The 14,188-nt window shown below is 61.9% G+C and overlaps 1 protein-coding gene across 2 annotated transcripts; it reads right to left on the bottom strand.

Annotated features, from left to right (window-relative positions):
• Positions 1-1,002: 1,002 nt before the first annotated feature.
• Positions 1,003-10,866, bottom strand: GATD3 (glutamine amidotransferase class 1 domain containing 3). 2 transcript variants are annotated; one of them, XM_073804571.1, is made up of 7 exons: positions 10,637-10,856; positions 10,394-10,446; positions 8,867-8,980; positions 7,839-7,958; positions 5,418-5,510; positions 2,686-2,841; positions 1,003-1,523 (listed from the first exon to the last, which is right to left on the bottom strand). In XM_073804571.1, the coding sequence occupies exons 1-7, from the start codon at positions 10,793-10,795 to the stop codon at positions 1,394-1,396; spliced, it is 825 nt and encodes a 274-aa protein (XP_073660672.1). In that variant the 5' UTR covers positions 10,796-10,856; the 3' UTR covers positions 1,003-1,393. The 2 variants fall into 2 exon arrangements, with proteins under 2 accessions (XP_073660672.1, XP_073660673.1); XM_073804572.1 differs by lacking the exon at positions 5,418-5,510 and having other exon boundaries at positions 10,637-10,866.
• Positions 10,867-14,188: the final 3,322 nt, after the last annotated feature.

Below are 14,188 nucleotides of genomic sequence, written 5' to 3'. Positions count from 1 at the left end.
AGATGGCAGGTCATTCCATGAAAACTCACCGAGGTGCACACCTGTGATTTTGCATTCTTCTACGTGCACGTGCATGTACACACACACACACACACAAATCTGCACAAAATGTTTCAGTGAACAAACTTCTTAGGATGAGCTGTTAACCTCACCTCTGATGGGCCCTGCAAGGCTCTCTTGAGCAAGGATGATGCTGGCCAGTGTGGCTGGTGCCTGCAGGTGTGCCTCAGGGGCTTGTGTCCCATGGGACCCAGCGTCGTGGGAGGAGGACAGGCCACCAGAGAACAGAGTTGCCGTGCAGTGCAGGGAAGACTGGCAGACGTGAGATACCCAGGGAGCTAAGCGGATCAGGTGGGCGTGGTCTCAGGCTCTACGGCTCCTTCCACAGGCCCGGCCCTCCCCGAGCTCCCTCAGACCCTGGAAAACTGCTAGAGGCGTGTCCGTCGGTGGGGCAGGGTGAGGGGCGGCGTGGGCGACCTGTGACTGCACTCCACCCCCAGGCCACCAGGCCACAGCTCAGCGTGGACTGGACCCAACTGAACAGCCCGCTGCGTCGGCCCCGGCAGCTTTCTCAGGATCAGATGACGTGGCGGCTCCGAGCACCCGGGGCGCCACCCTGGGTCACGGAGGACAGGCCAGCGGGGCTGCGCTGTGACGGGCGAAGCCCCCCGCGAGCCGTCCCAGGACAGAAGCCACACGCCCACAGAAAGGCGCCAGCCAGCCTGCCGGCTCACGCTTCATCGCTCCTCCCGCACGGCCCACGCCCCCTCCCGGGGCCTGGGCCCACCTGCAGGTCCACACAGGCTGAGCTCCTGCACCCTCCCTTCCTGAAACAAAGAGACCTGAGCCTAAGGTACGGAGCCTCGTGTGTGACCCTCACCTGCTGGGCTCAGGGGGCCTGGAACAGAACTGCCCATGTCTGTTTCGGAAAGAAGTTTCCTCTCCCCAAAGGGCCTGCCTGCTCTAGAAAGCTGCGGACTGTTCTAATTAATACGTGCCCACTCCAGGTTAGAGAAGCTTTAATTGTCGATGAGGTGGTATTCTGGTTTCCTGATTATTAGATTTACAAACTTAAAGATTGTTTCCTTCCAAATACTGAGTGAGGTGCTCTGACGCGAGCCCGGCCTAGGACTGCCGTCCTCTCTCGCCCTCCTGCTGGCGCAGGAAGGCAGACTTGACCTCAAGCTGGAAGCTGCACACGAGGCCAGGTGCCAGCGCCCCTCAGACGGTGGGCCCTGCCGCCCCGGCCTCACTCCTTGAGAGGGAGTCTACCCCTGACCCCGAGCGTATCGCGAGCGCCCTCCTTACAAAGAAAATGCCTGCAGGTTTAAGCGAAGAAATCAATTCCTGCGCGGTTCCAAGCTGACAGGCGAGCAGCCCCGCACCGAGGGCCTCACTTGCTGGCGAGTTCCAGCACCTTGCTCACCATGGCCCCGAGCCCGTCGTGAATGTGGTGGAAGGCCGTGTCACACATGAAGGCCGGGGTCGTGACCACCTTGTTCTTCCGGTCCACGTGAGCCTCGTGCACACAGGTTACGGAAGAACACTGCACAGCTGGAGCAGACGGCGTGTGGCGTCAGGCGCCGCCCACCCTCCCAGACGCGCGCCCCACCCCCACCCCCTCCCAGACGCGCACCCCACCCCCACCCCAGCGCCACCTGGAAGGGGTTTTCTGCACCCCCTGCGCTACTTTAACTGAAAACCCTGGAACCTGACCCCACGGGCTGCTTCCTAACACACGTCCCAGCAGGGGGCCTCACGGGACCCATGGCTGCAGACGCGGGCCTGACGCCCGAGCGCCAGCCGGGGCCCCGGGGCCGCCCTGAAGGCAGCGCAGCACTGCCATCCTTCGCGTCGGGAGACTGCACTAGAGGCTTGTCCGAACGCCCGCTGTGAGCACGGGGCAACCGGACCCGGGCCCCAGCCTCAGCACAGAGGCGCCTCACCTCCTCCCTGAGACCTGCTTCCTGAGCCAACGCCAAGCCCCACGTCTGGGGCTGGCCGCTCTGTGCTGGAAGGGGAGGGACATTCACGCCTGAAACTGCCTGCAAGTAGAGACACACCGAGGAGCGCGCCCCGGCCAGGACAGACGCCCGGAGGGTAACGGGCTGGTCTCCTGCGCCTCCTGGGGCCCCGCGCCGTTCTGCTGCTGACTCCGGCCCCCATGGAGACCCTCGGGTCCAGGCGCAGAGCTGGAAGGCGGGTAGCCTGTGGTCTGAGGCTCTCTACAGCCGCAGCGCACCCTGGTGACCTCAGGACACAGAGGACCCGCTTGCAGGAAGAATGGGGGCGACAAGGCTGCCGGGGGTGGCCCTCCATCTGGGCCACCCAGGGGACTGCCACCAGATAAGGACAAGCAGCCCTCGCGCCTTCCACCCCGGCCTTTGGCCCAGCACCGGGTCCTCACTCTCCCTCCGCCACAGGCAGCGCCCTACCCCCCCGCCGCGAGCCACGGCCGTCTCCTCACCCGACCCACCGAGCCCCCCGCCTGGGGTGTGCTGAGCTCAGCCAGCGTCACTGCGGGGACTTGGGAACGTGACCACTGCGTGGCGGAGGGGTCGCAGCCTCGGGTGCTACGCCCCTCCACGCACAAGCCCTGGTCGCCCCGGCTGTGCAGCACCCCAGGGTGGCCCCGAGGGGCCAGAGGGCGGTGTCCCACGTCGCCCCCGCTGCTGGAAGGATATGGTCACTCCTGTCACGCAGTGCTTGGCACCCAGGGCTTTGATGACCTGCGCGGTCCCAGCGTGCGGCCACCTGCCGCCTTCCTCCTGCTCGTGGCCCACGGTGACCTCGACGCTTCTGAGCACTTTGGCCGCGAGGACGGGAGCGATGCAGCACAAGCTGAAAGGCGAGGAAAGGAGGATCAGCTCAGGGCTGTGAATGTGGCCGCCAGGCCGGGGGCCCAGCAAGTCATGCTTAGAGAATGCGGTCAGCCTCAGAAAAGGGCACAGACACCAATGCCGTGGGGACGGAACACCCAGTGCCAGAGCCTCTGCCAGCTCCGCGGGCTGGAGCCTGCCCCTGCCCCTGGGCTGCCCGTGGCAGTTGTGACCAGTGGAGCATGGGGCGGCCTCCAGGCACCCGGCGTCAGGCTGCAGAGCGGCGGAGGGCAGCCAGCTGAGCCCCGGCTGCCAGACACGCACAGGCACCTGACACGGTGCCCAGGGTGCAAAGGTCCACCCGGAGAGAAGGCCACAGACGGCGGCGCTGTCTCCGGCCCAAGCTCTAGGGTGGTTTGTCGCACAGCAACTGAGAAGCCCAGCTGTACTGACCAGCTGAGACCCATCCCCTTCTCTGGAGGGGACGCAGGGGGCTGGGGGACACGGTCCAAGCAGGAGCCTCGCCTGACCTGCCGGTGCGGAGCCAGGGGCCCTGTCCTGGCGGCGTGCCAAACCCTCCCCAGGTCCCCGTGAGCAGGCTGCCCGGAGGCGTCCAAGCCCTGCAGGTCCATGCCGGACGCCTGCCCTCGGGGCTCCTCCGAGGTCCTGCTCTTCACCGGGGGCCCCACCCGGCAACTCCTGGGCCCCTGGATCAGCCAACACGGAGGCCCCCAGCAGCCAGGGCGTCACCAGGGCCCTGCCCCCCGCGAGAACACGCGTGACGCCTGCCACAGCTGCTCCAGCCGGGCCGGTCCCCCTCCCCTGGGGTCCACACCCCTCTGGCTGCGCCCACCACCCCGTCTGCTCAACTGGTCCTCTGAGCTGACCGCAACACAACGTGGTGAGAACACACCTACACGCTCGTTCAGTGCTGAGACAACTGCCACAACTTCTGTTCAGGGACCACGAGACAAACCCCCTCAGCCCCGAGCAGGTGAGCGTCATCGCAACGGCCATCTCGGGAATCTGTCACGTCAGCAGGTCCCCAGGCACCTGACTCTGCGGGCGACGCCCGAGACGAAGGCTGGGCTGCCTGCCCGTCCTTGGCCGGGGGCTACCGCACTGCGCGGAGGGAAGCACGGGCCCGGCAGCAGAGCCGGCTGGACCCCTCGCTCTGTCCGTGCTTCTGACGAGGTCAAGGAGCGACGGGCGGCCCGGAAGGGGGGTGCGAGGTGCCCCGACCCGGAAAGGGCGTTCTGCACGCGGCCAGACAGCGCTGCTGCTTTTAGAGACAGACGCGTAGCCTGCCGCACGAGGGGCTGAACGGAGCTGCCCAGTGACACGGCAGCCGGTACAGGACCGTGTCACCGTCCCGCACCCTCCACTCCAGGGTGACCTGGGTTCTTCTCCAGCTCAGCTGAGAGGCGCCTGTTCACTCAAGTGGACAGGGTGCCTGCCGTGAGGTGGCCAATCTGCTGGGCTTCTGTCCCGTTTGTCGTGCTGACTTTTTAGAGAAAGGGAGCTGGGTCCCCGCCCCGGGCGCTCGCCCCCACACACCGGTGCTGCCCCAGCGGGTCCCCAGGAGGTGATAGGCTGGGCGCTGCGAGGGCAGGTATGCCCCTGGGCTACGGCCGCTGGTGGGGGTGCCTGCAACGCTGAGTGGGCAGGGCCTCCAGTGAGTGGCCACAGGTCTGGGAAGGACGCTGCCCCTGGGGGACTGTCCTCTGCAGCCTCTGTGCCCCGTTCAGACCCAATGCTCTAACACCCTCATTCTTCTCCAGTTTCCAACGGGAGGCAGCGAGCAGCCATGTGATGGAAAGCCCGGCAGATTTTGTTCTTAGTGCATCTGTGCACCGCTGTGCTCCTGGGAGGACTTCCCCAGCCAGGGATGACTCCAAAGCGTGCGACCCACACGCCCCAGCACCAGCGCCGTGCGCCGACGCCCGTGGTACAGCAGCACCGAGGGGCCCCCCCCAGGACGCTCGTGGGACGGGCAGCCTGACAAGCAGGTCTGACGGTGGGGTCGCCGCCACTCGTCCGCAAGCGCCTCCTGGTGTGGGTTACGACTGGCCTCGCCCGTCTGCCAGGCCGAGGACCCCGGGCCAGGCTGTGAGCAGTGGCTGGGCCCGTGAATGTGGGCCCAGTGTGTGGCCACCGCAGGATCCGGTCCCCAAGGAAGGGCAGCTGAGAGCGACAGGGGTCGGGAATGGTGCTCACGGCAGCCGTGGCATGAGGAAGGACAGGGGTCAGCTAGCTGAGGGGTGCTCCAAGCCAGGACGGGAAGGCGGAGGCCAGGCATGGGGAGAGGACTGGCAAAGGCTGGGGGCCACGGAAGGACTTGGGAACCTTCTAGACCCTGAGAAGATCATCCCCTCCCCTCCTAAGTCATCAGGAGAAATTAACGAAACCACACGACCACAGAATTTTCAGAGCAGGAAGGCGCCTGTGAGATCACACGAAACCCCCTCAGTTACAACAAGAAAAGGGGCTGAGGGTCTCCAAGACCACACAGCTCCAGGCGCCAGCTCCTGGCTGTGAGCCACGGCCTCGGCCACCGCCCTCCCTCCACCACTGCCGGGCCCGCTGGGCCACACGTACCCGATGGGCTTCCCGGCCTGGTGGAACTCCTTCAGGACGCGTTCCACGTCTTTATTCACCTTGCAGTCGCCCCCGTCTACGGCGAACGTGCTCCTGCCACGAGAAGAGGTTTCCTTAGACCGCAGGGCTCAACACCTGCCTGCCTGGGGAGCCCCAGCCCCACTCCCCACCCCCCGGGATCCTGCGTGCTCCACGAACTTCTCAGCAACTGCAGAAAGTGACACGTGTGTGCAAGTACGTGTGCACGGCCTTTCACGTAATTACACGTACACATGTGTATTTTTTTCTATTTTTTGAAACATAAAGCAGCGTGGGAGGTTAAAGGCAGGGAGGCCAGCAGAGGTGAAGGGGAAGCTGACACGCAGGCGCTCGGGCCGTGAGCTCGGCCACCCAGGAACAGCAGGACGTGCCATTGGCCCCAAACCAGCGACAGATGCTGCCCTTCACTAACAAAGAAGAGAAACCCAAACCAAACAAGAGGCCGTCTCTTTCACCACAGCAGGACCGCGGGGGGGTCTGGAACGGCCTCCCTCCCGGTCGGCGGGCTCACACCAGTACTGTCTCTTTGGAAGGCAAACTCAGACCCATCAAATTTCAAAGGCCACGACTCTCAGCCAGGAGCCCCATCCCGGGCTTCCTCCGCCTCGTTCACGGGGTTGACGCCTCTGCCCCGGGCACCCCGTGCGTCGCGCACGACGGAACAACCTGTGCGTGTGAGGGATGCCGGCTACCCTGAAGCGGTTTCTCAGGTTACATACTTTAAACACATGTACGTCAGTCGTACCTCCAAAAGGTGTAAGACAAAAGAGAGAACGGGAAGTCCGGGAGTCCCGTCAGCACTGGGTCGCCTACACAACGGGATCTGTGTGTGCGGCTGCCAGACGTTTAAGGGACAAGCCTCAGCGTTAAGTGAAAGACGCCAAGTGCAGAACGAGAGGCTACCATCTGGTTGGATTTTTAACGCAGACATATACGTGACTCTCTCGGAAAATGAAAAGCTGGCAGCATTGCCACAGGTGATCCTGGGGTCCCAAACAGGAAGAACTGGGCTTCCACAGTGAATGTGTCATACAGACCTCGCCTGCTGCCCCCTGTGCGCCGCACAGACCGCTGATGAGCCGGCCTTTCCTCTGGAAAGGTCAGAAAGACTGGGACCAGCGGCCAGAAATCCCAGCTTCCCCCAGGGGTCTGGGAGGCCACAGACACGGATGCTGACCCAAGGCCCTGCTTCCTTGTACACCGAGACGCACCACCACTAAGTCACCCGAGGCAGGGTGTCAGCCACACCAGGGACATAACCCCAACGCACCCTCAAGCTACCCTCACACCAGGCGAGGTCTAAGGGCTGAGAGAAGGCACAGGGTCTGTGAATCCAGCTCATCTTTCAGAGAAAGAAACCCGGTCCCGTAAGAAGGACAAGGCCAGCCGACGCAGACTGTGATCCGCCATCTCCCACCAGGGGGCTCAGGAGGATGGCGATGCAGGGAAAGCACTCCCAGGCTGGCTCTGGGAGAGGGAGTGGACACGAGGCAGGGCAGGGGTCCAGGCGGGAGGAAGGACTGTGGGAAAACCAGTGGGAACGTGGAGAAAAGAGGTGCTCTGGTGACGGCTGCAAGCAGAAAGGAGCCTCAAGATGTAAGGACGCGGAAGGACCAAGTGCAGAGGTGGACCTCAGGGAACGTAACCGCCTCTGCCCCCGCTCCTGGGTGCACGGCGCCCGGACAGACAGAGCGCCAGCTGGGAGGCCCTCGCGCTGCTGCGGGAACCTCAATGACCAAGCGGTCAACTGACCAAAACGCACGTAGTCCAGGCTGTGACGCATGCTGCCCCGTGTTTAAAGCCCCAAAGCCGCGGGGCGCAGCTGCTGGGTGCTTTCCTGCAGCCCTCGAGCCCCCTCCGTCACGGGAGCAGCAGCCCCGCGCCACGTCGGAAGGGACGTGCTGGGCCAGCAAGGCCAGCGCAAGAGAATTTCCATGAAACGCGGAGAAGAAAGAAAGGAACGAGAGAACAAAAAGAGAACCTGAAACCCAAAGTACATCACAGCTGCGGTGTGACGGCCTCCTAGGCTTGAGGTCCAGTTACCGTGGCAACAACCCAAACAGCAAAAAAAAGATCTCCCTTCCTCCGGTCAGGACCATCCTCCCAACGGCCCAACCAGAAAGGCACTTTTCCGCGCTGCAAGGTCCACAGGAGAGCAGGTGTCTGCAGGGAACACGTACACGGACGGGTTCTGATGTGACGAGACCCTAGCACCACACCTGGATGGCCAGGTCCCAGGAGCCTCCTCCCACCAGGGTTCCCTGTCATGGGGCAGCTGCGTCGTCGCTGGGCCAGACCCCCCAAGAGCTGCTCCCATCACCACCGCATCCCCGTCTAACAGTCCAGGGGAAAAGCAGGAGAGCCCCGAGCCGAAACACGTACAGGTTTTTGGCGGCTCCGAAGCCCCCAGGGAAGACGGCCGCGTCGTGGTTAGCAGCGCTGAGTTTGGCCAGGTCGGTGATCTTGCCGCGGGCGATCCTCGCGGACTCAGTCAGAACATTCCTGGGGAAGAGCAGAGAGAGGCCCCCAGCAGGTTCAGTGTGTGGACAGATGGGAGAACGGGGCAGGAAGGAGCCTCCACGAGACAAGAGGACCTGTTCTCCCGGCTCACAGGCGGTGCGGGTTGCTCCCCAGAAAAGGCGCCACAGCGACAGTGACCACAGCCGGTCTGTGCTCGAAACGTCCCCTGGAGCCCTTTCAGATGGGCGCTTCCGAACCACCACGCCTAGTCACCCGGACTCCTGTGTCAGGCAGGGCCACCAGGGAGCATTTGGCGCTGGGAACGGACGGTGATGGAACCGCGGGGGCAGCGTTAAGAAGCAACTCTGAGGGACGAGTGAGGCAGCCCCGGACCGGCCGCAGAGGGAGCTCCTCCCAGCCCCGGCTGCGCGGCCCAGGGCCCGGGTCCTGACTGGGCCGCAGCCCCAGGAGACGGCACCGCGGCTCCTTCCCACCGCCCCGCCTCTCACTGTCTGCACCCGCTGGAGGGCACCTGGGAACCACAGCCCCCAGGGGCCATCGCCCTGCAGTCTGGGCCAGGCTGGAGCGGGGAGGTGGGTCTCAGCGGATGTGAGGCCAGGGCCGCACTCCCCTCGGGAACAGAAATGCTGGTGGGAGCTGCTCACAGATACGTGGGTCCAAACGGGTGGACGAGGATTGAGACCAAATGAACGCACGGGCATTCGGTGAGAACGAAGGCGCGAGGAGCTCACTCAGGGGGAACCTTCCTCCACTGCTCCAACAGTGCTGGACGGCGAGGGACGTCCTGGGGTCCGGCACAGCGTCAGGACCACTGCTGCCAGACCCCTTAAATGCGGACTCGGCTCCCAGCTAAGACGAAGCAACCGCGCGCACGTTCTTGGGGAGTTTCAACCTGTGCACGTTCAAGGACAACGAGGAGGGGCCCGTACCTGGTTTCGCCCTCAGAAGGCTGCCCCTTGGTGTGGTCAATCACGTGCATCTGAGGGATGTCAGGAGCGAAGATCTGGACCTCGGCCCCCGCACGGCTCAGGTGAACCAGTATCCTGCACAGGAGGGAATCAGACCAGACATGTGCCTGGCCCAGCTTTACCTGCCACCGGGTGTTTAAAAACAGTGTTTTAGGTGACTGACAGGTATACATTTCTCACATAGGTTAACAACCTCCTTGCTTTGCAAAAAGTCATGACTGGCTTGCTAACGACCCCAATGCCCTCTATTTGAGTTCGCTGTCACTGAACTGGCCTGTGGAGACCAGCTAGCCGCCCCCAAGCTACCTTTACAAACCAGGCCGTAGGGACGGGTGACCCGGCAACTGTCACAGCCTGGATGTCTGCATTCCCAGGCTCCTTCTGGGTGTTCTTCCTCCCATGGGCCAATCCACAATGGCCTCGAGGGATTGAGGAGGGCTTTTAGTCTCCAAAGTGAGTTCAGCTCCTGGTCTCCCCAACCTTCCCCTCATGGGGATGGGAGACACCCACGCAACCCTGGGGGCTGCTACGGATGCCAGCATCTACCAAGGGTTGCTCTGCGGCAGGTCCGAGTCCAAACACTGGCACGAAACCTGTCCCTGGCAGTGCTGTCAGTACCCACTTCCAGAGAAAGAGGAGACACGAGACCCCAAGACAGATCACAGCTGTCCCCTGGTAGGGCTGGGACCCCTGGACTGGGGTTCAGCTCCTCGGAACCTCGCGGGCACTCGACCTACAACTCCTTGCTCTGCCCGGGAGGTTTCAAGCTGCTGGCTATTCCTCACTGCCTCCTCTCTCCTGCCCCACCCTGCTCAGCCCCCATCAGGAAACTCCTGGCCCTCTCCACCCACCAGCCCAGAACGCTCTAAAGTTCACTCTCTGTCCAGCCACCGCCAGCACCCGCTGGCCACGCCCAGCGGCCACCCCCAGACACCAGCCTCAGGCTCCTCCGGGGACCAGCGAGGCCCCGCAATTGGGAGAGGTGTGTTCCCCAACCACCACCTAACTCTCCCCTTCAACTAACTCTGAACCTGACAGCCCCTACGGTCCTGCTCACAGGAACTTTTTAAGTAAATCGATCAAAGGACAAACTACTTGGCAACAGCTGGCAGGCTACCCCAATGACATCGGTCTACGGCGAGGTCACTGCACAGCCCTTAAAAATCATGCTGTAAAGACGGAGAAGAGCTCTCTGATTTCCAACACGCAGGACCGTTTGATCCCAATGTGTACAACACGTGGGTGTGGAAAAACAGCAGAACAAATGTTAAGTGGTTAGCGCTGTGTTTAGTATCACAGGTGATACTCAAAAGCTCATTTTATATCTTCCTGTACGTTACACGCATTGAGTTTAAACGTTGTCCTTCGCGCCGCCCTGAGTCTGGTCCAGCAGTCCTCTCTGCCTTCCTAACCAGCAGGAAGGCTTCTCCGAACGGTTCAGGAAAAGGGGGACCGCCCCTCCCGAGGGCGAGCCGCCCAGGGGCTTACGATGAGGCCTCATGGAGCTCTGTCCCGTCGTAGACCCCGCATCCGGACAGCACCTGCAGGGATGGAGGGCCGGTCACGGGGGTCACGCGGTCCACCGGGCGGGCCGACCGCCTCCCGCAAGGGGAGGGGCCGACCTGGGGGAGAGGGAGGTCAGCGCGAGGGAGGCGCTGGGGGTCGGAGGGGCCGCCCGCGGGCACGGGGAGGGTGGGAAGGCCGACCTCGGCGCCCCGCCCGTCCGCTCACCACTGCGACCCTGGCCACGGGGCGCGGCGCGGAGGCGTGGAAGGCCGCGCGCGGGGACTGCGCCGCTCCGCCGAACGGCAGCGCACACAGGCCGGGGCGCGGCGCGAAGGCGGCGGTCACCGCTAGCCTGGACGCCACCAGAGCCCGGAGGGCCGCCATCCTGCGCGAGGACACCGGGGTCGCAGGGTCACGGTGAGCGGAGCCGCGCCTGCGCACTGCCGCCGCCCGCCCGCGAGCGCGCCGGTGGGCGGGGCCGCGCCTGCGCAGTCGCCCGTGGCTCGCGCTCAACCCGGCAAGGGCTCCTGGTTCCGCAGCAGGTCCACGCGGCTTTGGGCACCGCCCCCGTCCCGCCCCGCGGCGGCGTCGCCGGGAGGCGCGCAGGGTCGCGGTTGCCGAGAAGCGCTGTGCTGAGATACGGGCTCTGGAGTTAACTTGTGTCGTCATGAGGCCTCAACGTGACTCCGCGACACCGAGTGGCCGGTGCCCAAGTGTCCAGTTCTCATCTGCGCCCCCCTTTCCCGGCCGCTGAGTCCAGGCCGGAGTGAGGCCCTCCCGCTGCAGCGGCCCGGCGCCCCTCCCCTCCTGCTCTTCGCCTTTCTGTTGACGTGGGTCCTTTTGTAACCCATCTGGTTGTGCAGAGGGAAGGCCAGATACGAGGCCAGGTCTTTGCAGAGAAAGAGGTTTATCACAGGAGGGCCACGCAAGAACGGGCGTAGAAGTGCGGTGCGAAGCTCAGATTTGTGTCCCCGGGGGCCGCTGAGGGGATATTTATCAGGAAGTAGGGAGCAAGAAGGGGAGGGGAGCTCGGATATGATTGGTGGAAAGTTAGTGTAAGTTTCAGTGTAAGTATCAAGAGCCCTCCTGCGCAGGCGCTGGGGCTGCTAGTTACGCCTCTGACCGGTCGCAGGTGCAAATTGGCGGTGCGGGGTGTAACATGCAGTGGGGTTTTGGCCCGTGACGTCTAAAGGTCACTATTGTAGTCCCTCCTCGTTCTAGCCCTTCAGTGTGCCTGCGCAACGCTCGGTCGGCGGGGCTGTCAGCAAGTTTGTTTCCCTGGTCCTCTGCAGGAGCTTGGTGTTCTCTATGTCATTTTGTTTCTACCTTGTAGATACTTGTAGCCTTGTAACTCACAGGTGGTGATTTCAGTCCATGCCTGTCTTTGGATCATTGCTCAGTCTTGAGGGATGAGGGGTGACTACCGCTCTAGCCGCTTTCTGCTAAGGGCGAAGGCCCAGCAGGGGCTTGAGGAATGAAACAGCTTGACGTCTAGCTGTACACATTCTAGGGTATTCAAACTGGACTGTTGGAGGTGTTGGTATGCCCCCAATTCAGGGTTGACACGACAGAGGAATAATCTGGTGGCCTGCAGTCTTTGAGAGACAAACTTGACATGAAAGTTAAGAACTATAGGCCCAACAGAAGAATCAGTAGCGCTGTGACTAAAGGAAGTGTCAGTGGATGGAGTAAACGGCCGACTTACCGAGGAGAAAGCCCTGTATAGAACCCCATGCCTCCGGGGCGCCATTACCAATGCTGTGTCACCAGCTGGCCTGTTGGTGTTATTTCCTTTACACTGGGTGGTATGTGGTATTTGTCCACATGCACCAGCAGGTGTTGCAGCCACACAGGCGCCGCCTTGTTGTGCCAGGGGGTAACCGAAGGCTGTTCTGTTATCCGTTGCTACAGTGGCTATGGAACTCACCATGATCTTTGGTCAGTCTAACTAGAGGCTGGCGTTTTGGCCAGTTCCTCCACTGAGGCAGGTAGATTTTGGAGGGTGGCCTCGTGATAGGTACCCCCTTCCCCGTGGGGCTGCTCATCCTGGTGCTAAGCCTGTGCCCGTGATTATCAAGTCTGAGGCCGCCTTCCTTTTGTCTGCTCTCCTGGGGCGGACACGTTACCGACCCTCTTGAGTCGGGCACCAATAAGTGTCCTTCTGCCCAGTGTCGCTCGCGCCAGTAGACAGAGACCAAGTTCAGTTGAGAAGCAAAGGAAAGCTTCATTCTTTGACCGAAGAATGGAGAGATGGGAGCTTGCTCTACAGCACGGGGTCTCCCCTGAAAGGCCCGGGGGGGTGCTGCTTTATAGGGTTCTGGCAGAGGGAGGGGTGGAGTCATTGTGGGTCAGGCGGGTGCAGCACTTCTGCACACGGCTCACCCAGTCTGGCTGTCACGCAGAGCCGCTTTGCACTGGGAACGCTAATCCGACATGTTAGGTGGGAAGCCTCTGCACCCGGCCCCCTACAGGCAAGTAAAACTAGAATAAACACAGAAGAGGTTGGACCCTATCCCCTGGATTCCGTCTTATTTTTCCCGGGACCCCACTGGGCTTTGCTGGGGACATTTCCTTCAGGTTGTGGCTCTCCGGGCCCCACAGAGGAACACATCCTCCTGGTGTCCACATCGTCATCCACGTGTGTTTCCGCAGAGGCCAACGGGCTGGGGCCGAAGGTGCGTTAGTGGCACGTGAGTGACGTGAGAGCGGGGCCAGCTCGCAGGGTCTGGTGGGCTGCAGGCCTCTTCGTTGGGGGCCTATGACACCAACTCTTATTTTGGTGCGCTTAAACCCATCCTTGCCATTTGATGGGCTCTTGGTAGCCAGTGTGTTCTAAGGCCCTCCAGGCAAGTTGGGAGTATCCCTGGAAGGCTAGACCATCTTTGGTTTGGGTCAGTTCCTCTGCTGACTCATTTTGGACTCCTCCACAGAATAGTTACAAGTTGGAAGGTTATAGTTTTCAGTGGCTCCCACTTGCTAGGGTGTCCTGGCTTGTGGATGAACGGTGGTCCGAGCTCTGTAGGGAGGCATTTAAGTACATCGTCAAGTGAACTGTAGGGGGTGCAAGGGGAGGTCAAATTACACGAGAACTTTGCTTCAGGAGTGGGTATTTAGGGTAGCCTCTAGAGGAAGGTCAAGGTTATATTATATAGTCCTCCTTTAACCATTAGTGGGGGAGCCTGGGAGAGGGCTGGCAGGGCTGAGAGTATCTTTCCCCAGCTGGGGGTTAGGATGACAGACCCAACACTGCCTTTCACCGCCTGCTGCAGTCGCTTTTGAGAGGTGAGTCAGAGTGTTTGGGTCCCAAGCTCGGTGTGTGACAACCCCTGGCAGGAAGATGGAAGGAGGAGAAAAACAGGGTCCATCCCAGTTCCTTTCAGGACCACGGGGATAGTTTACAGATGAGTTATTTGCATCTGAAAATACACGACTATCAATGTATTTATTTTCTACCTTGATACCCAAGAAGAGTAGAGGCTCTGATAGACGTCATTATGTTTACAAAGGAAATGACTCCATCCCAAGATAGCACATGAGTTTCATAAGCAGATAGAAGAGCACACAGCCCCACCAGACTAGCAAGAACCTGCCCGCCATCCATACTAATAATGGTCCAGTGACTCGTGGCCGCACTCTGGTGACCTGCAGGCTGGGCCCTGTGTCCTGACCCTGGAAGCTGTAGCTACCAAGGGACCAGGGGCCTGGCTGTGGCCTAGGCTGCCCTCACAGTGACCCTTCCCGAGGGGCATCGCAGGATGGAGTCTTCCTCTCAGAGTT

The sequence above is a fragment of the Tursiops truncatus genome, chromosome 4 (genome assembly GCF_011762595.2).
Source record: "Tursiops truncatus isolate mTurTru1 chromosome 4, mTurTru1.mat.Y, whole genome shotgun sequence".
NCBI lineage: Eukaryota > Metazoa > Chordata > Mammalia > Artiodactyla > Delphinidae > Tursiops > Tursiops truncatus.
Note: the sequence above shows the minus strand (reverse complement) of the source record. Positions and strands in the feature narration are given on the sequence as shown.

Coding starts and splice junctions, on each gene's coding strand:
- GATD3 (XM_073804571.1), bottom strand. CDS start 10,795: ATGGCGGCCCTCCGGGCTCTGGTGGCGTCCAGGCTAGCGGTGACCGCC. Junction 7,959..8,866: donor CCTTCTGAGGGCGAAACCAG/GTACGGGCCCCT, acceptor GCTCTTCCCCAG/GAATGTTCTGACTGAGTCCG. Junction 5,511..7,838: donor TTCGGAGCCGCCAAAAACCT/GTACGTGTTTCG, acceptor TTCTCGTGGCAG/GAGCACGTTCGCCGTAGACG.